General features: G+C 46.5%; 1 protein-coding gene across 5 annotated transcripts in view; it reads right to left on the bottom strand.

Moving 5' to 3' along the window:
• The window catches only part of SPI1 (Spi-1 proto-oncogene), a 48779-nt gene that overhangs the window by 6056 nt on the left and 21369 nt on the right, over positions 1-21354 (bottom strand). Inside the window, exons 1-3 of one of the 5 annotated variants that reach the window (XM_029582622.1) lie at positions 12885-13297; positions 2021-2117; positions 585-766 (exon numbers count right to left, since the gene is read on the bottom strand). In XM_029582622.1, the coding sequence (XP_029438482.1) occupies positions 585-766; positions 2021-2117; positions 12885-12929 (324 nt within the window). In that variant the 5' untranslated portion in view covers positions 12930-13297. Of the gene's footprint in view, positions 1-584; positions 767-2020; positions 2118-12884; positions 13298-21354 lie in introns of those variants that run through there. The other 4 variants (XM_029582621.1, XM_029582620.1, XM_029582624.1 and 1 more) reach the window with 4 other exon arrangements.

Genomic DNA, 21354 nt, shown 5'->3' on the forward strand with positions numbered 1-21354 from the left:
TCCCTCACTGCCAGCGCTCCTCCATCAATCCGTACAGCTCCCTCACAGCCAGCGCTCCTCCACCATTCCCTACAGCTCCCTCACAGCCAGCGCTCCTCCACCATTCTGTACAGCTCCCTCACTGCCAGCGCTCCTCCATCAATCCGTACAGCTCCCTCACAGCCAGCGCTCCTCCACCATTCCCTACAGCTCCCTCACAGCCAGCGCTCCTCCACCATTCTGTACAGCTCCCTCACTGCCAGCGCTCCTCCATCAATCCGTACAGCTCCCTCACAGCCAGCGCTCCTCCACCATTCCCTACAGCTCTCTCACAGCCAGCGCTCCTCCAATCCTTTAGCTCCCCTCACAGCCAGCGCTCCTCCACCATTTCCTACAGCTCCCTCACAGCCAGCGCTCCTCCACCATTTCCTACAGCTCCCTCACAGCTACCCCACATCATTTTCAACAGCTCCTTTGTTCGGGGGATCAACCAGCCTCACTGATTGAAACTCTTACGTCTTCATAGTAAAGTTTTGGGCTTGTACCGGGAGGTTGAAGCTGCTTTCTGTGGTGGGGTGCCCAGTGGCTGGTGCTGGAATTTGTACCTGATTATGGCCGATGTGTGGGGGCAGCGTCGTGTCTATGACGTGCAGCTGCTCGATCTCCATGTGCCGGTACAGCTGCTGTAGCTGTGGGGGCTGAACACTTTGCAGCTCCGTGAAGTGGTTATCCGGGAAGCCCTCAAACTCATTGGGCATGTGGTGCGGATGATAGTCCCAAAAATGGTCTAAAGGAGAAGAGAACACACAGCGCAAGGAATGGAAACATTTCTGGTGCAAAGAATGTGCATCTGAACAGTGACCCTGTCTTCTTGTGACCCCCCCCACTCCCCCTTGTCCCCTCTTGACATAGACAGGCCGATACTGTAAGGTGCGCTCGGCCGCACGTTTCTGACGTGCATCCACTACCCCTTATACTGTGAGGGGTTTAGCGCATCGAAAACGTGCGACCAACACACACACACACACATACCCCAGAAACTAATAGCGCTCTTAACATGCACACACACACACACACACACATGCACACACACCCGGAAACCAATAGCGCTCTTCACATGCGCACACACACACACACACACATGCACACACACACACACACACATGCACACCCGGAAACCAATAGCGCTCATCACATGCACACACACACACACATGCACACACACACACACACACACATGCACACCCGGAAACCAATAGCACTCTTCACATGCACACACACACACACATGCACACACACACACACCCCAGAAACTAATAGCGCTCTTCACATGCACACACACACACACACATGCACACACACACACACCCCAGAAACTAATAGCGCTCTTCACATGCACACACACACACACACATGCACACCCGGAAACCAATAGCGCTCATCACATGCAGATGCATATTGATGAGGTTATTAGTTATTCACCCGGGATCCTGAAATTAAAATGTGCGGCCAATCTGCAAGGGTAGGCGTTAATTTCTAAGCAGCCCAAAAAAAGTGTACAGGAAATTAGTATTACGTTGGAGGAACCAAAAATGATAAAAAATAATAATAATAATTTTTTTTTAAAAATGCCGGCCGGTCAGGTTAGGAGAACGGACGCTCAATTTTACCAGCATCCATTTCCCTAACCTGTGGCTGTCAACGGGTTCGGAAAACCGACGCTCGCAGAATTGGGCGTCGGTTTCCTGAACCCGCTGTCAGCCACCTCTCCTGGGCTGCAACTAATAAGAAGGCGCCAGGGATGCGCCATGGCCCCTTGCGCCAACCCCTCATTTAAATACAGGATCGCGTGCCCAGGAGACATGGCTGGGCCACGCGTCGGTAGAGCGGGCGCTCGACACCGAAATGCCCTTTCTCCTGTGCTTCTTGTTGAATCGGCCTGAGAGTACCGGTGGCTGGTACGCAGCGTGTGAACGATATGCGTGGAAGGAAAGGAGCTGTCGTGTACCGCAGAGAGGCGGTAATACGGAGCAGGACTCACCCCCATGGCTGTCTCCATCGCTGCTGAGGTACTGGTAATAGTCATGGGACTGGCGATACAGCTCTGACTCATAGGGGACCATGTCCTCAGCGTGCTGCTGGAAGAGAGAGCGAGGCATGAAACCAGCAATGGAAACTTCTGTCACACAGAGGGCGGGGGGAGGGGTGGACTGCTGTTGAGACACTTGCGGAGTCCTAAATTTAGGGCTGTACCACACAGAAGCTGAGAATGCAATCACTGCGCAAGAGCCATTCCTGGAAGCCTCAGTACTAAGATCCAGAACCCCAGGAAGCTCCACACATCATTGCCTTTGGAAGCTGCCATTGCCTTGAACAGTCGCTATATTTTGGCTTGAAGACAAAATGTTTCAGGTGCACATGCTCTAAGAAACCACCAAGAAAACCTGTGATACAGGGAAGTTTGACGGCATCAGCCGCTAAGCTATTGCCCGCCCCTGTTCTAGTGAAGTCTGCAACGCTGGTGAAACGTTCTGGATTGGCAGCACTGGAGAGGCAGATCCCCCAGCAGCCCACAGAACAGTTCATGCTCGGTGGGGTCCATCTCTAGAGGGAAAGGGTGATGCAGTCTGTGTCACGGCCTCTCTGCCCACGGTGGTGCGTACGGTGGTAGCGATGTGCACACCTGTTTGCCGGGTGTTTAACTGAGACCACCAAGCACTTCATACAGCGCCATCCATGTTCGGGTCACATGGTTTTATCTCTTAGCAATCATCCAAAATAAATAAATAAATAAATATATATATTGGTAACAGCAATTCCCGTCAGTACAGTCAAGATCAATGAGACCTAATATAAAACGTATTGATAATCGGTAAATAATTCATGGAGCAGGCAATGCTTTACATGATGATACCAGCAAACTTTCTTTTGCTGTAATTAAGAAAATGAAATGCAGATTGACATATTATGATTTTTCTCAGTAATAGAAGAGTATTTATTGCCTCCTTGGCAGGACATGGTGATCCTTCAGCATCTCACTACCTCCTCCCTCAGGGTCAACATTGTCAGGCTGTTGGTCTCTCCGATGAGGCAGATTTTGCATACACATAAACATATATATATAATGATTTATTGTCATAGTGAAGGGATATTACTAGAACTCGCCGTTATGAAAGACCTTTCTTTCCTGAAGGCTGCCCCATGAGCCCACAACAGCAAATTAAAATAAATCTGTATAAATCATTCAAGAGATGGAGCGGACAGTAGGGTTATGTCAGGAAAATATGCACCTGAGGCTTCTAAAAGTCACTTGCAGAAGGGTTGGGGCCAGCTGGGGAGAGCGTTCACAGCCTCTGGGAGTGTGTGTGCATGTAGGGGAGAGGGGGGTCCCTAGTCATTGCTTGACAGGCCGATAGAGGCCCCATGATTGCACAGCTCTGGAAGGAGGCCTGAGGAGCCCTGGTGCATGGTCCCATGCCGAGGACTGGCGCTGTGATGACCGGGCAAGGTGTGTTGGGAGGGGATAGAAAACAGGGAATAATGTTCCCCCGGGATGGGGGGGGGTCGTGAATGAAGACTCATGGTGCCAGATCCCAGCCTGGGATTGATCGAGCTGGATGCCCGAAGGAGCGGGAGGGGGGAGCGCAAACAGGCAGAATGGCTGCATCAAAGTGGTGCTTAAATGCCACAGGCACAGGCCAGCGATCGATCCGTAGCCTCCTGCTGTGGTGGAGGAACGTCTGGTGCGGGCCCTGCTCAGGAAACCCGAGTCCTAGGACCTTCTGGCATCGACTCCCATGCACGTCCCGAACGCTTGCCAGGGCTCTGTCCCCGCACTAGCAGTCTTTCTAGCACAGTGTTGGCGCTCTGCAGGATTTTAATTCGCGTGCGGCCTCTGGAGCTCTCCCTGTAGAGAAGTGAGGCAGGGATGGCTCTTGGCACAGGAGGGTGGCCCGAAGAGATGAAGCTCCAGGGAGGCTCACTGAGATCAGGGAAAGCCTGTTGGACAAACCGCCAAATACAAAGAGCAGACGGCATTTGTTCAAGTTTGTAGCTCAGGAGAGCAGCGCGCAGAAAGAGAGAAAGTAAGGTAGCACTACTGGCTCCCGATTTAGGGGCAGTGCTTCTCTTCTGAAAATAAACATGGAAATGTATGGAGTATGTATGAAGACGTTCCACCCGCCGCCTTAAATCTCTCAGCCTGTCTCTGCCACCCACAATCCCCCCCCCCCCCAGGCAGACTGCGCGGGGGGACCCTCGACTTCCCTTCCGAGGCGCACGCTCATCACCGCTAGCTGGCCAGTACGGGCTCCCACTGGAGCACTAACCACGTTCCCGCCCTCCCTCCCTCTATGGCATCTTCTCGGATATGTAAAACTGTCTGGACATTTTTATTGTATTGATTTATAAAATGTGTTTACCACCCATCAGCATTTCTGGAGGGTCTGCAGTGCCTTCTAATTCATGCACACACATGCTACATGCCTGGAAACAATCCTCATAGGGACTGCCGTGTATCCAATTTGTGGTTCAGATCCCACTGCTGCTCTCCTTGTGACCTTACTTGCATAAGTCACGTCAGCCGCCGTTGCCTCAGGTACAAAGCGAGGGCCCCATTTACCAAGCATTTTCCACGTAGACACAGAATGGGAGAAGAGCCTTAGTACATCAGGCCCTCTGGGGACAGGGAAATCCCTGCAGTCCCTGAATGTCATCCACTTTGAAGAGGCACAACATAGATCTAATCACCAGCACTCAAATTACAAGACATAAAAAAAAAATGCTATCGGTAAGCACATAACGAAGCAGTTAAAACAATTCTTTAAAAAGAAATCCTTCAAATATAATTTTTCATGTGAATTCTCCAAACGAGGCATTGGCAAAGTAAAACATCGCTTTCACTGTTCAGACTACACAGCGTGCATTTCAACTTTTATATTCGGACAGTGCTGTGACACAGGATAAAGTATTAGTATAATGAGGAAATATTCAGTAATTAATTCTCCCCTCTTTCCCCCCCACACAAATGCACACAAACACCTTTAGAAGAAGGAAACATTTCCAAGCTTTGGCAAATCCTTTGCATGACCCAAATTTCAAATAATCTAATGCGGATCGAAAGTAGGAGGTGGGCATTGGTTTGAAACAAAGTTGGAGATTTGACTGAAATTTCTGGTTTCATTTCAACTTGCTTTCAAAATAAAATTCCTTCGTCTGGCGCAAAACATATAAAATCCAGTGCTGGACCCTTCTCCACCAGACCCTCTCACCCACTTGCTGGAAATGGCACCAGCAGAACTGGTCCAGCGCCACATGCAAATGAGTACTGGTCTGGGTGGTTTCAAAGAAATGAAACAAACAAAATGAAAAGTGATATCTGTGCATATCTCTAAGCTAAAGGCGCAGTTCAGATTTTCAGAAAGTACAATCCTATTTTTCCCTCAGGATCGGGTCCCGATATCTAATCCTTTCCCTACATTCCTGACATGACTAGCTCTGTGCCTTATAGTTCTGATACAGACCCTATCCTATCCCTGTACTCCAGTAATGACCCTATGCATGCCCTACATTCCAGATAGTGACCCATCTCTTCCCTGTACTCCAGTAATGACCCTATGCTTGCCCTACATTCCAGATAGTGACCCATCTCTTCCCTGTACTCCAGTAATGACCCTATCCATGCACTACATTCCAGATATTGACCCATCTCTTCCCTGTACTTCAGTGATGACCCTATCCATGCCCTACAATCCAGATAGTGACCCATCTCTTCCCTATACTCCAGTGATGACCCTATCCATGCCCTACATTCCAGATATTGACCCATCTCTTCCCTGTACTTCAGTGATGACCCTATCCATGCCCTACATTCCAGATAGTGACCCATCTCTTCCCTATACTCCAGTGATGACCCTATCCATGCTGTCAACTCACATCATCAGTTTTAGTCCCATTCTATGTTCCCTGTAATGACCCTCATTACATGTTGGGCATGACCTTATTTATACCTCCCAGTTTTTAAGTAATGACAACAGATTCATTCAGATGAATAATATACTGGTGGAATTATAAAATAAATGCAAAGCAATAAACTGGGACATCCCTGAATTGAGTTTTCTGCTCCCTGAGTAGGCTTGGGGGATGCTGGAAAGGCAGATTTTACAGCCCCAAAGGGAGGAGAAACTTCAGGGTAGAGGGAAGGGTCATGGTCATTACTCAAAGGTGACACCTAGTGGCTGGATTCAGGGTCCATGAGTGTAGGGGTCCGGAGGGGGTCCTGGTGCCCAGATAAGGACTGTTTCTGAAATGACTGCACTAGGTATGTGGGGGAGAGAGGGGTATAATGTAGAGGGGAAAAGCCCTGGTAGTTGCAAAGCCCCATTACTTAAAGGTGACGCCTAGTGGCTGGATGGTCAATGGCTTTGCAACGTGCCGCCTTCTCTTAAAAGTCATTGCCCATCGAACAGAAATTTCCCCCAGGGTTTTGGCTGTTTTTGCATGAAAATTTGCTGCCCTCGCAAAAGTTTGCTGCAGCCCTTACAAAAGAAGGTAAGTAAACCTCAGGGAGACGTAGTTATCTTTTTTTTTTTTTACATAACCCATTCCTTGAAGAGGTTTTTGCATGCTGGCGTCTGCGAAATTCGCAATTAATCAAATGCTCTGAATGATCTTGCATCGCAGCAGATCATTAATTATGAATTTAAATAACATTTTGTACGTAATGAACAATCCGCAAAATGTTACTTCTGCAAAAAGAAAATGTTGCAACAAATTTTGCAAACAGAGCTTTGATTGTTACCTGCCCCCTAATTTCAGGCTTTGCAAATTTTTGCGTATGAAGCCCCACTTGGTACATTTTTTGCACATTAATACATTAGGGTCCAGGCGCTGAGTTTAAATGCCTCATTTTCAATACAAGTTTTTGAAAATTTGGCTGAGTTTGTTTTTTGAGCCAGAAATTTTCTTCTGCTCTTTTGGACTTTCCGCTCAGTTGGAACCAGGGTTTGGTGTCATGTCTTCATTTGCAACTCCCAGTGCCCCCACATATTACCCTTCTCTCCCCCACATACCTACTGCAGTCATTTTGGTGACAGTCCTTTTCTGGGCACCATTTACCAGGACCCCTTCAGGACCCCTACAATCATGGACCCTGAATCCAGCCACCTTTAAGTAATGGCCATGACCCTTCCCTCTACCCTGAACTTTCTCCTCCCTTTGGGGCTGTAAACTCTGCCTTTCCAGCATCCCCAAACCAAGCCTATCCAGGAAGAAGAAAACTCAACTCAGGTATGGTGGGATAGTCCTGGGAATGGTTGAAGATTTTGCTCCTCTGCTCGTGAACACAGGATTCCCCGATATGTTCACTTTTAGTTGGATAAAAGAGAGGCAGTCTCGAGTGGATGGAGGAAAACACTGCGCGTTCAATTGATTTTCAAATCTATGCACACAATTTTAGTCCCGCTCATGGCACAAGTAGCGGGCTCAAAGTGTGAGGATCCTTTCAGCTAATTTTTAAAGAAAAATTGAGCAGTTTTCAAATTAACTGCTGAGCACTATTGTTAAAAGTGCGTTTGTAATCTGGACAGCTCCTACCGAAAATTATCCCCCAGCAAATTTTCAGAGCCTCCTGGTGAGGCGTCTAAGGTACCTAAGACAGCCAACCAGAGATGTGGTTCTGACTTGGACATTTAGAAGTTCTGTGCCCTATGCTCCACCTCCCAGAGTTATTACCCTCTCACCCTTACATTGTAACAGTAGGGCTTTCCCAAATCCTTGTAACCCCCTGGGCTCTGCTTCTCTCTCACTCCTGTCCTGTGTAACACTAACAGATTTCCCCTGTTCCCCTGTAACCTCCTGGGCTTTGCTCCCCTCTCACTCCTGTCCTGTGTAACACTAACAGATTTCCCCTGTTCCCCTGTAACCCCCTGGGCTTTGCTCCCCTCTCACTCCTGTCCTGTGTAACACTAACAGATTTCCCCTGTAAACCTCCTGGGCTTTGCTCCCCTCTCACTCCTGTCCTGTGTAACACTAACAAATTTCCCCTGTAACTTCCTGGGCTTTGCTCCCCTCTCACTCCTGTCCTGTGTAACACTAACAGATTTCCCCTGTTCCCCTGTAACCTCCTGGGCTTTGCTTGCCTCTCACTCCTGTCCTGTGTAACACTAACAGATTTCCCCTGTAAACCTCCTGGGCTTTGCTCGCCTCTCACTCCTGTCCTGTGTAACACTAACAGATTTCCCCTGTAACTTCCTGGGCTTTGCTCCCCTCTCACTCCTGTCCTGTGTAACACTAACAGATTTCCCCTGTAACTTCCTGGGCTTTGCTCCCCTCTCACTCCTGTCCTGTGTAACACTAACAGATTTCCCCTGTAACTTCCTGGGCTTTGCTCCCCTCTCACTCCTGTCCTGTGTAACACTAACAGATTTCCCCTGTAACCTCCTGGGCTTTGCTCCCCTCTCACTCCTGTCCTGTGTAACACTAACAGATTTCCCCTGTAACTTCCTGGGCTCTGCTTCCCTCTCACTCCTGTCCTGTGTAACACTAACAGATTTCCCCTGTAACCTCCTGGGCTTTGCTCCCCTCTCACTCCTGTCCTGTGTAACACTAACAGATTTCCCCTGTAACTTCCTGGGCTTTGCTCCCCTCTCACTCCTGTCCTGTGTAACACTAACAGATTTCCCCTGTAACTTCCTGGGCTTTGCTCCCCTCTCACTCCTGTCCTGTGTAACACTAACAGATTTCCCCTGTAACTTCCTGGGCTTTGCTTCCCCCTCACTCCTGTCCTGTGTAACACTAACAGATTTCCCCTGTAACTTCCTGGGCTTTGCTTCCCTCTCACTCCTGTCCTGTGTAACACTAACAGATTTCCCCTGTAACCTCCTGGGCTTTGCGTCCCTCTCACTCCTGTCCTGGGTAACACTAACAGAGCCCAAGGGGTTACAAGGATTTGGGAAAGCCCTACTGTTACAATGTAAGGGTGAGAGGGTAATAACTCTGGGAGGTGGAGCATAGGGCACAGAACTTCTAAATGTCCAAGTCAGAACCACATCTCTGGTTGGTTGTCTTAGGTACCTTAGACGCCTCACCAGGAGGCTCTGAAAATTTGCTGGGGGATAATTTTCGGTAGGAGCTGTCCAGATTACAAACGCACTTTTAACAATAGTGCTCAGCAGTTAATTTGAAAACTGCTCAATTTTTCTTTAAAAATTAGCTGAAAGGATCCTCACACTTTGAGCCCGCTACTTGTGCGATGAGCGGGACTAAAATTGTGTGCATAGATTTGAAAATCAATTGAACGCTCAGTGTTTTCCTCCATCCACTCGAGACTGCCTCTCTTTTATCCAACTAAAAGTGAACATATCGGGGAATCCTGTGTTCACGAGCAGAGGAGCACAATCTTCAACCATTCCCAGGACTATCCCACCATACCTGAGTTGAGTTTTCTTCTTCCTGGATAGGCTTGGTTTGGGGATGCTGGTTCCCCTGTAACCTCCTGGCCTCTGCTCTTTGCTCCCTCCACCCCCCTTACTGTAACACTGGTATCAATCTGCCCCTCTTCTTCAGAACCCACCAAAAAATCCCATTTACAAGAATCTGTAACTGTCAGTATTAAAGATCACTTTGATATTCTGCTCTGCATCCCACAGAAAGCATTACCAACGTGATCTGTTGAAAGGAAACAGGAAATGTTAACAAAGTGACCCATTTTATTTATTTTTTTTTTTAAACAAAACAAAAGAAAATCCAATTAAATTTCTTTCTTTTTTTTTTTTTAATTGTTTGGGTCCCTACCCCACTGAAAATAAGCCACCCCCAATGCCCCAGCCTCCCCCTGATCCTTTTACTCCCTGAAGTCTTTAAAATCCACCGGTCCCTCCTGTCCCACTGCTGCTGCTATTTCGAATGGCACCGGCAGACTGGGATGGGCACCGTGAGCGCCTTGTCCCTTACACAGTGGCACCCGCCAGATTCACAGAACAAACTAAGAGTGGCCCCAGTCCCGGTCTGCCAATACCATGTGACACCTGGGGGGGACTGGGGGATTGCTCCTTTAGACAAATTTGAGAGACTTCATGGGATAAGCAGGTCTATGGGATGCTGGGGGCATCTGGGAAGGACTTGGGAAGTGTTTTGTCGGGTTTTGTATGCATTGTAGCAGGAAGTAGACACATTTTTTTGTGGTATTTTATTTTTCATTTATTTCGTTTTTGTTTTTCAAATAAATGAAGCAAAACAAAAAAAAAAAAAGAAAAAAATGTAAACAAAATGAAATGAAAAAAAAATGCCTAAAAAGACTCCTACAAGATGACAACCCTATAAGGCCCAATACTGCTACACATTGACAGAGAAATGTAAAAGAAATTTGCATGGAGCCTGTTTGCTCTCTTGTCACAGAGCCTGCCTACACACTGCTATCATGCAGTTTGTCTGCCTCCTGCTGTCACAGAGCCTGCCTGCACTGTATCACAGAGCATGCCTGCTCTCTGCTGTCACAGAGCCTGCCTACACACTGCTATCAGGCAGTTTGCCTGCCTCCTGCTGTCACAGAGCCTGCCTGCACTGAATCACAGAGCCTGCCTGCTCTCTGCTGTCACAGAGCCTGCCTACACATTGCTATCAGGCAGTTTGCCAGCCTCCTGCTGTCACAGAGCCTGCCTGCACAGTATCACAGAGCCTGCCTTCTCTCTGCTGTCACAGAGCCTGCTTGCACTCTGCTGCCAAGAGTCAACTGCAAGTGTCATGGGAGCTGAGAGTAGTAGTAATATCTGTTCCATGTTCCAATGCACCTATGAACTAGAAGATTTATTGTGCTTTGCATTTTATGATGTGCACCCTGTTTTAATGGTTTAGTATTGTTGTATACAACTTTGGACAACTTTCTAAAGGCTGGGGAGAAAGTTTATAAACGAGTGAAATAAATAAAGTGTACAAACCAAAGAACAACACAAGAAGAGACACATTAACTAAGCATGTGAGAACAGATTATAATAGACCAAAATACTGCAAAACACAACAACAGGAAAAGAAATGCAAACCACAAGAAACCAAAGCACAAATAAAAGAAAATAAACTCTGAAATACTACATTTCAGCAAACACAACTACAAAAAGCAGCGCAATCCTCACAAACCAAAGCTCAGCAAAAGAAAAAAAAAAAACAGCATCGGTCAAAACAATAACACCACAAGCTAAAATACAACAATTCTCACCAAAATAAAATGTCGAGCAAAGCACCCCTAACCATGCAAACTCACATCAGAACCAAAACCAGAAACACGCACTACAGGAGCTCGTAACATCGCCACCGACTAAATTACAGCAAAACACAACACATCGCACGACAAAATAAAACAGAAGAACAACATGGGAAAAAGCAGCAATAGAATCCAAAAAGCAAACTATCACAAACATAAACACACAACACAACACCGCGGAACAGCATCACAGTCCCACCAAGGCATAGCAGAGACATGGCAGAGCACCATAGAGCAGAAGAAATCACAAAAAAAATACACGAGACGTAGGGCAATGAGCGGAGGGCTACAGGGAGCTTAAAGCCCCGAAAATTCAGGGCGCATTCAGCCACACCCTTTGCAGTAAATTTTGACTTGTGCTGCTAACAGCAATAGTTATCCGCTCAGTTTTAAGTCAACACAAGACAAGCCGATGTTCAAACACAAGGAACCTGCCTAAATGCACGCGCATCACTTTACCCGTTCCAGAACGATGACAGAAAATGATGTGAGCAAATGGCTTGCCGTTTCATGCCTACGTCTGGAAAAGCCAGGCGTGACGGGCATACGCGCAGAAACAGCCAGCTAATAAAATGGGCTTGGATAGAGTCAAGAACGCCAAGCTACCTCAACAGGCTGCAATTAAAGTCTCTTCGTCAGGAGCATTAATAACAGAAGAAAATGAAACGGGAAAAATCTGTAGAGAAAGCGATGTACAATCGAAAATTAGAAAAATAACACGCGGCGGGGGTACCTTATAAAATAACCAATTTATAAGGTGTCGTCCCCCCCTCCACCAGGCTAACACGGTTATCCCTCTGAAAATCGAAAATTACAGATATTGTTCTCCACAGAGAGCAGCCAAGAAATCATTTTTGTATTAGGAACTGAAAACCCGCTGTTTGACGCTGTATTCTGTACCTGTTATCAGGTGTCCTCTCCCCTTCTTACTCTGTCCTACGTCCTTTTACCCATTTTGTAATGTATCCTCACACACCTGTCAGCTCTTGCTATCTGGCCAAAAGATTGATTATTTTTTCCGCTCCCTTTTCCTAAAAGGTCCCTTCCTCCAACGCATTACAGCAGGGAAAGCATCTTAATCTCTTTTTCTTCCCCCAGATTTGCCTGAGAAGAGTTTCGAATGCTGAATATGTTTAATCTTGCATCCTTTATCCGGTATCCTTGTTAATTCATCCCAGCTCCTTTTACTGAACAAACTTAGAGACAGTTTACAGGAAATCTTTTTGACGGATTCTGGCTGCGGATTTTTGTTTTTAGCAGCCCCCGACTTCTGTACAAGTCCGTCAGAAAGAAAGAGTCTGGAATGAAAGAGCACTGTCTTTTTAGCAAGAATCCCAACCCAGATAGGCCAGGCTTTGCTGGCGGCTGTCAGACGCACGAATCAAGACCCCGGGCAATTACTCTGGTCTTATTCCATGTCAATGCCTGGAGTGTCTTGTGGCACTATCTTTTGGCATCCTTAGGAAATGATTTCAGCTGTTCTACGATCATAGTCCAGCTCAAATCCTGCTGCTACCAGCACCCGCACACGCACCCGCATCACATACTTTACAAATCAGTAGCACTAACACAATAAAGTACATGCATTTGTTGTTCACTTTGCAAAAAAAAAAAAAAAAAAGTGATTGCAGAAATAACCTCCAAGACTCACCGGGGATATGAGGGCAAATCCTTCCATTTTGCAAGTCTGCAACATTCAGGCAAATAGCTCAAACAATTATTTTTGACTAACTTCAGTTCCCAAACAGCCAGGGCCCCTGCATTTAAAAATCGTTATTAAAAGAATAGAAAAGAAAACCAGTGCAGAAAACAGTGGGAGCTGGAGGTTCCCCTTCCCTAGTGCCCCCTGTTCCTCATTCAGGGCAGGGGGGGAGCGTTTTCTGCCCTCGCTGTGTCAGATGATTCAGAGGTGAAGGAGCTGCTTCCCCTGAAGCTGCATTTGAAGTTCCTGATTTTTTGGACTGTGCTGGTACAATGAAGACACTGTGGCTGTATATCAGCAGTCTGTGACATCATGCCTCGCTCACCAAACCCAGGTTTGCATAAGTCTTGCTGCAAGGAGCAGGCAGAATGGTGTTCCAGGAAGTCTGCCACCAGCAGTGTGGCTGTGGGCAGATGTGCTCTGAGCTCTGTTCCCGCCTCACCTCCCCGGCGATGAGACAGGAGAAGCCTGGAGCCCTTCTTCACGTGACCTCCCATCCTCCTTCCCCCCCCCCCCCAGTCTCGCCAACCACATCAGGCTCTTTGAGAGCGGGAGCTGGAACCCGGGCCAGAAACCCTCTCCCCCACGCCCTGCATCTCCAGTTCTGGAACCCGGGCCAGAAACCCTCTCCCCCACGCCCTGCATCTCCAGTTCTGGAACCCGGGCCAGAAGCCCTCTCCCCCACGCCCTGCATCTCCAGTTCTGGAACCCGGGCCAGAAACCCTCTCCCCCACACCCTGCATCTCCAGTTCTGGAACCCGGGCCAGAAACCCTCTCCCCCACACCCTGCATCTCCAGTTCTGGAACCCGGGCCAGAAACCCTCTCCCCCAAGGCCCTGCATCTCCAGTTCTGGAACCCGGGCCAGAAACCCTCTCCCCCAAGGCCCTGCACCTCAGGTTCTGGAACCCGGGCCAGAAACCCTCTCCCCCACGCCCTGCATCTCCAGTTCTGGAACCCGGCCCAGAACCCCTCTCCCCCACGCCCTGCATCTCCAGTTCTGGAACCCGGCCAAGAACCCCTCTCCCCCACGCCCTGCATCTCCAGTTCTGGAACCCGGGCCAGAACCCCTCTCCCCCACGCCCTGCATCTCCAGTTCTGGAACCCGGCCCAGAACCCCTCTCCCCCACGCCCTGCATCTCCAGTTCTGGAACCCGGGCCAGAACCCCTCTCCCCCACGCCCTGCATCTCCAGTTCTGGAACCCGGCCCAGAACCCCTCTCCTCCACGCCCTGCATCTCCAGTTCTGGAACCCGGCCCAGAAGCCCTCTCCTTAGGAACCTCACGGTACCCCTGCCCCCCCCTTCCCACTAGTGACAGATTTAGGTTTTGACATCCTTGGGCACTGCCTCCTCCCCATGGACCTTGAGTCACCCCCTTCTGCCACTGACCTTGGATCACTCCGCTCTCCCTTCCACCCTCCTTGAGCAGATCTTGGATCCCTCAATTCCCCTCCTCCCTTTTCCCTTAAACTTCTGCAGACGTTTGATCATTTCCCCTCACTTCCATCCGTTTGATCGCTTCCCCCTCCTCCTCACCACCTCATGCATCTCTGATCCCTCCCACTCAACCTCCAATTATTTTCCTGCCCCCAGCGTGGACCTTTGATCCATTTTGCCAGCTGTCTCCCAACCTCCCAGCCTCCAACAGCATCAACAGCAGGCTGAGTGAGTGGAGAGACTTAGCCAATCCACACCCACAGCCCCTGCCTCTTGAACAGATGCATGGGGTCAGGGCCACTGGCGTTGTGAGTGTGCACTAGTTTAGTGTTCACTCAACCTGCTGTTGATATCTCCAGAACCAAGCGAATGTGAGACGGACTGGAGGTTGGTGGGACAGGAAGTGATCAGAAGTCGAGGGGGAGGGATCAGAAACGTGCAGGAGGCAGGGGGGGGCAGGGGAGTGTGAATGTGATCAAATGATCAGAGGTCTGCACAGGAGGCAGGGGAATTTGGCCAGCTAGGCCTGGATATAAATCCAGGCTTGCTTCCTTCCCCCTTCCTTTCGTCACAGCCCCAGCTCTGTGACAGGAAGTTTAAAACCCAGTCAGTCCTAGTCCAGCAACACCCAGATGATTAATCGCACATCTGTCCCGAACAGCTGTTACCGATCTTTTTACATTTAAAAGAAGCCAAATGAAGGATCTCAGGTCAGGGGAGAATCTTCGTCCAGCTGAGTGAACGTGAAATTGAGAAAGACCAGCGGCTGGGTTGATTGCTCTCGGTGCGGATTTGCCATTTGTGCGTCTGCAGATTCACAAACTCAGAAAATTTGAAAGATCTGTTTATGACTGAAACAGAAAACGTTTGTGGTCTCTGTAATCATGTATTAATTTAGTGTTCTTATTAACTGCTTCCACAGTCTTCAATAAAAGCTGCCCAAAACTCTCCCGAAAAAATGTGTGTGAGGGGGTGAGGGGATTGCTGGTGAGGGCTCATGCTGACGGGAACTTTACGGTAGAGCTCTCTCTGCAACCCTGAAGGAATACCACATCATCAGAGGGAGCTTAAAAATCCCAAAATTCCTATACCCTAATGTGTGGGGCCTTTGGGGAGTGACAAATAACTCTGGTCTACAGCCCAAATGCTTTCTGAAATGAATGTGGTCAAACTTTAGTTCTGGGAATCTGGAACACTGAGATTGAAAACGATGCTTAAAATTGTTGGTTGGCTTTAGTTTTCAAGATATGCTCCCGGGGTCAGCATGTACGACCTTTGACTTGGGAATTGCAGAGGGTGAGTGAGTTAAGAAGGAAAAGGAGCTCAAATTGAACCAGAAATGAGTAATAGACATCTTTGACTGAATCTATGACTGGGGTTGGACAGGACGACGTGGAAAGCTTTCCAGTCAGTGGTAACACATTTTCTCGGAAACAACAAGGCAGACAAATAGAAGGAGTTGGTGGAAAATCTCCTCAAGGCGCTCAAAAGCCTAGGCTACGACTTGTCACTAAAGATACATTTTTGGCACTCTCATCTAGTTTTTTTTTTCCAGCAAACTGCAGAGCATTGAGCGATGTGTACGGCAAGCCTAAACTATGTACACACAAAAATAATAGCTCTTTGCATTTTGTTTCATAGTAAAATTTTTGCTGATTTAATTTTTAAAGTATTACATAAACAGGAAAGGTGAGTTATCATGCAATCACAAATTCATGAAAAGACCCGAGTTTACAATTTACGAGTAAAACTCTATTATCTATGCAGTATCAACGCAATAAGACATAAAATGCAAAAACTTAAATATCATGGAAACCGTAGCCAATCGGCTGGTTTAATTGTCATATTTCAGCAGATCACATTCTATAATAAATGGCACATTTTATAATACATGGCACATTTTATGGCTGAAGCAGACCACTTCTAAAAATGTGAATAGCAGTGTAATAAATCAAAATAAATAAATCAAAATACACTCAACAAACTTCAGATGGAACACAAGGATCGGGATTTCAGTGCTCTCCATGATTGTTTGGAGCATTAATCTTGGTTAGATTGTCAAGGTGCAGGGCCTGCCTTGTGTATGACTGTATAGTACTTCCTGTACTGAACCTGCTAGCGCTACAGTATAAGCAGCTGTAGCCCTCGGAATTTGATGTTATTTATGAATGTATTGTTGTAATCCGCATCAAACTATTCTAGGAGATAGCAGAACATAAGATTGATTAATACATAAAAATAACCTGCCTTATAATTTAGTAGCCGTATCACTGACTATGTACCAATGAAACATATCTAGCCAATCATAGAGAAGAGATTTGCATAAAGAACTTCTCACTGCCTATGTGAGCTTTCCAGGGCTGCTATTTCTTCTCCTAGGCTGCAGTATTATGGCTGCCATATGGATCCACTTAAACAAGCAGAATCGAGGACGAGCAAACAAGTCGTATCGAGCTAGACCTTCTTATTGGACTAATGCGATACGGTTGGAAACGTTTACTGTGATGTGCTTAAACGGTATCCGGTGGAGGATCTTCACGTTCCATGCGCGGCTGTCACCCAACCTCTAAAATGTTTTTTTTTTTTACCTTTCATCTCTTAAAAAGAAAAAGAAAATGCAGGAGCTAGGGAGAGCCAGGTCCCTCGGGTGTCGTCGGGCACTGTAAATGTATCTGGACCATTAGAGCAATCTGATAGGGATTTGGCATCCAAAGCTTCTTTGATAGTCAGTTTCATTTTAGGGCCAAATAATGAATTGCTGAAGAGATATTCACGCCACATGAATGGTTTCTGAACACAGTACGTCTGTCCATGTGGTCCCTGGTGCTTCATGAGTGACACAACAAAAAAAAGAGAAGGAGGTTTTGTTTTTTTTTTTTAAAGCCCAGAGTTTTGCAACTAGGGGAGATTTTCTTGTAAGTGTCACGTGCTATACCAGCAGAATGGTTATGGGTTGTTGTGTGTGTGTGTGTGTGTGTGTGTGTGTGTGTGTGTGTGTGTGTGTGTGTGTGTGTGTGCCAGAAGCACTTTTGAGGGATAAGCCTGTACAGAGTGCCAGTTCTTGTCTTATACTTCTTCTTGGGTTTTGTCAATAACCTAACATTAAAATTGATTTCGCTTTGTGCCTCTCTCTTTTTATGGATACGCTCTTGCCATGCATTTACTAAGATTTCTTTCGCTTTATCACGTGCCCCTTTTTTTCACTTGTGGGCCGTATTTAATACAGAATTTAATTTGCTATAGAACACAAACACTTGGAAACTTTGTGTAACTGATTTGATGTGACTTTTGTATGCTGGCTTTCTTTAAATCTGTAATCTTTTCTCACTGAGAGGTAAATTTAGAATTGAATAAATGAGGGGCTCCTGTCTCCTTTGCTGGGCGCATGCAGACAACCTCCTCGTGCCTGTTTGACTCTGTACCATTTAAGCCCAGTGTAACTGGCCTGTCTTCTCGCCGACCTGATGAAGGGAGCTTAAGCTCGGGAAAGCTCGTCGCGGGCGTATTGCTGTTGGTCCAATGGAGAGGTTTCACCTGGAACTTGTTCTCTGACCCTCCTTTCTCCTCTGCCTTGCCCGTACCCTGGAGGGCGCCCTCGCCTTTCCCTTCCAGGCTTCTGCACGCGCAGAGTGCGCCTCTTCAGCTCTTGGAACGGTGGACGTTACTGTGCTCGTGCAAAGGAGCTCAGGCGTGCCTTGGATTCTGGGACTTTCCATCTAAAACTCTTCATTGTACGGACGGGTTTTCAAGCAGAAGTACCACAGTGCTTTGGAAGGGATTGGCTCTCTGGGGTGTGCCACTTTTTATTTCCTGTGGTACAGGCCCAGCCGTGTGGGATAATGCAGGCCTAGGAGGGAGGTTATCAGGGCTTCTGTTTCCAGCTGTTCTTGTTTATATATTTTTTACTTCTTTTAGAGTTCAGTGTAGATACAAAATAAGTCGTTGGTTTTCAGGTCTCCAGCCCCCCTACTCATTCATCCCTGATACTTTCTCGTAAACTGGTGGGGGGGGAGAGGGGGAGGGAAGGAGGGTGGAAGCCCATCAGCTGATAAGAACGTGTGCAACTGAGGAGCCATCAGCACATACAAGATAGGAAAACTGAATGGAGGGCCACACAAGGGGGTAGAGAGGTGAGAGAATAATAGGGGCAGTGGTTTATCTAATAAACACCTATTTTGTTTCTTTTACACCAGGAGGGTTTTTATCTGTGTTTATTGCTTAAAATCTGAAAACAAAATTCGTAAAGATAATGCAGGTCTATGAGGGAGTCGCAGCTCTGTGGGATAATGGGGGGGTCTGTCGTCTACGAGAGGTTTTACTTTGGCCAAACATGTAAAAATGGTCATGCCAATAAAATATCTGAATCTGTCTGAGCTCTATGGGATAATGCGAGAGTCCAGTTCTGTTACAGTAGATAATACAGGTCTGTGAGAGTGTCTGAGCTCTACAGAACAATTCAGGTCTCTGAGAGTCCCAATTCTTGGAGGTAGCGCAAGTCTATGAGAGAATCTGAGCTTTGTGAGATAACTCAGGTCTACAAGAGTATCTGAGCTCTGTGATTTAATGCAAGTCTCTGAGAAAGTCTCATTTCTGTGGGATAATGCCGGCCCAGGATATAGACAGTAGCTATCTAAAGAGAAATGAGAAGCCCATTAACAGGATGTGAAAAGGTTACATATTTCACATCTTGCATAGATTGGCAGCATAGGTAAGGAGAAAAGAACATAAGAATTGCCATACTGGGTCAGACCAAGGGTCTATCAAGCCCAATATCCTGTTTCCAACAGTGGCCAATCCAAGTCACAAGTACCTGGCAAGTACCCAAACATTAAGTACTAGATCATAGCAGTTTATGGATTTATCCTTTAGGAAGTTACACAAACCTTTTTTTAAACCCAGCTACACTAACTGCTGTAACCACATCCTCTGGCAATGAATTCCAGAGCTTAACTATGCGCTGAGTGAAAAGAAATTTCTTCTGTTTGTTTTAAATGAGCTACTTGCTAACTTCATGGAGTGCCCCCTGCTCCTTCTATTATCTGAGAGAGTAAATAACCAATTTACATTAACTTGTTCAAGTCCTTTCATGATTTTGTAGACTTCTATCATATCCCCCCCTCAGTCATCTCTTCTCCAAACTGAACAGCCCTAACTTCTTCCGCCTTTCCTCACAGGGCAGCTGTTCCATGCCCTTTATCATTTTGGTCGCCCTTCTCTGCACTTTCTCTAGTGCAGCTATATCCTTTTTGAGATGTGGTGACCAGAACTGCATACAATATTCAAGGTGCAGTCTCACCATGAAGCGATACAGAGGCAATATGACATCCTCCATTTTATTTACCATTCCCTTCCTAATAATTCCTAACATTCTGTTTGCTTTTTTGACTGCCGCAGCACACTGAACCGACGATTTCAATGTGTTATCCACTATGATGCCTAGATCTTTTTCTTGGGTGGTAACTCCTAAGATATTGTATATCTACAGCAAAGATGGCCAATGAAGTTCAAGACAGACATATGTAAGGTAGTACAGTTTGGCAAGAGTATGAAATGTAAATCACAGGAACCAGAAGGTAGACAAACTGATGGCAGGACTAAATATGCTCTTGATGTCACAGTGTAAGAATGATGTGCAGGAATCGTGCTGTAATTTTGCAGTTGTGTAAAGTCAAGTGAGACAGCACTTGGAGTCTGGGCCACAGCTTTGGCTCTCCTTCTCTTAAGAGGGATAGAGCACTGATAGAAAAAAATACAGTAAAGAAAACCAAACAGTATTTACCATATGGGGAGAGACTGGATCAACTGGAAACTTTTCCCTTGGATACGAGAGGCAGGAACTTAGCGGTGAAGTGACTATCTTGAATAATTAAGAGGCTAATATGTGAGTCAGTCAGAGAAAATCTTTGCACTTGGTAATATGGAGAAGACAATGGAGCAGGTACTGAAGCTGTAACAAAGGGAAATTTAATTTTAGTTTTGAAGAAACGATGTTTAACTGTTTGAGTGAGCAGCCTGTAGTACCTTGCCGTATCCCTAAACAGTTATGGGCACCATTGTTGGCACGCTTTTACATAAAACGTGAATAATTTCATGAGTGGGCAAGGTATTAATGACTATGGTGATGTGATGTGATATACAAAAATAGAACAAAATACAGAACTCTGTCTTCCAGTATCGTACTTAATGAACTGTGTCAGGTTGGTCTCTCGCACAATGTTTATCTCAATGCAGCATCTGTCCGCAGGCAGATACTATACTGTAGAAAGATGCTGCAGATGAAGATAAATAATGAGAGAGAGAGATCCTGCACCCCAGGACTGAAACTAGATGCCTGCTGTATGCTACCAGTCTAATTATTTTATCCGCTACCTTGAAGGTTTGCAAGAGAATCTAAACCTGCTAGAAACTTACTGCAAATTACAGGTGAATCTGGAAAAAATGCAAAAAAAACCCAAAAACTCTGACAGAATTCCCATCATACATTTATTTATTTATTCAAAACATTTTTTTTGCATATTTCCTCAGAAAGTTTGAAGCAAGGAGCAATGTAATTTATAATAATGCATGCTCATCAAACCATGTAGAAAAGACAATCAAATGCAATCAACTACCTTAAATTTCATCTGTCACCTGCATGCCCAGCTCCCCAGTCTGGCAAGGTCTTTCTGCAGTTCCTCACAGTTTACTCATTTTTTTAACAACTTTGAATAATTTTGTATCTTCTGCAAATCGGACCACCTTCCAGATCATTCATGTAAATGTTGAACAACACCAGTCCCAGTACAGATCCTCGGGACATTCCACTATTCACCTCTCTCCTTTGGAAAAACTGACCATTTAGTCCCACTCTCTGTTTCCTATCTTTCTAGTTTGCTGAGGAGTCTCTCATGAGAGACTTTGTCAAATGCCTTCTGAAAATCCAGGTAAACCATATTAACCAGATGGCCCTTATTGACATATTTATTTATACCTATTTGCATCTA

This window comes from Rhinatrema bivittatum, chromosome 17 (assembly GCF_901001135.1).
Source record: "Rhinatrema bivittatum chromosome 17, aRhiBiv1.1, whole genome shotgun sequence".
In the NCBI taxonomy this organism is placed as follows: Eukaryota; Metazoa; Chordata; class Amphibia; order Gymnophiona; family Rhinatrematidae; genus Rhinatrema; species Rhinatrema bivittatum.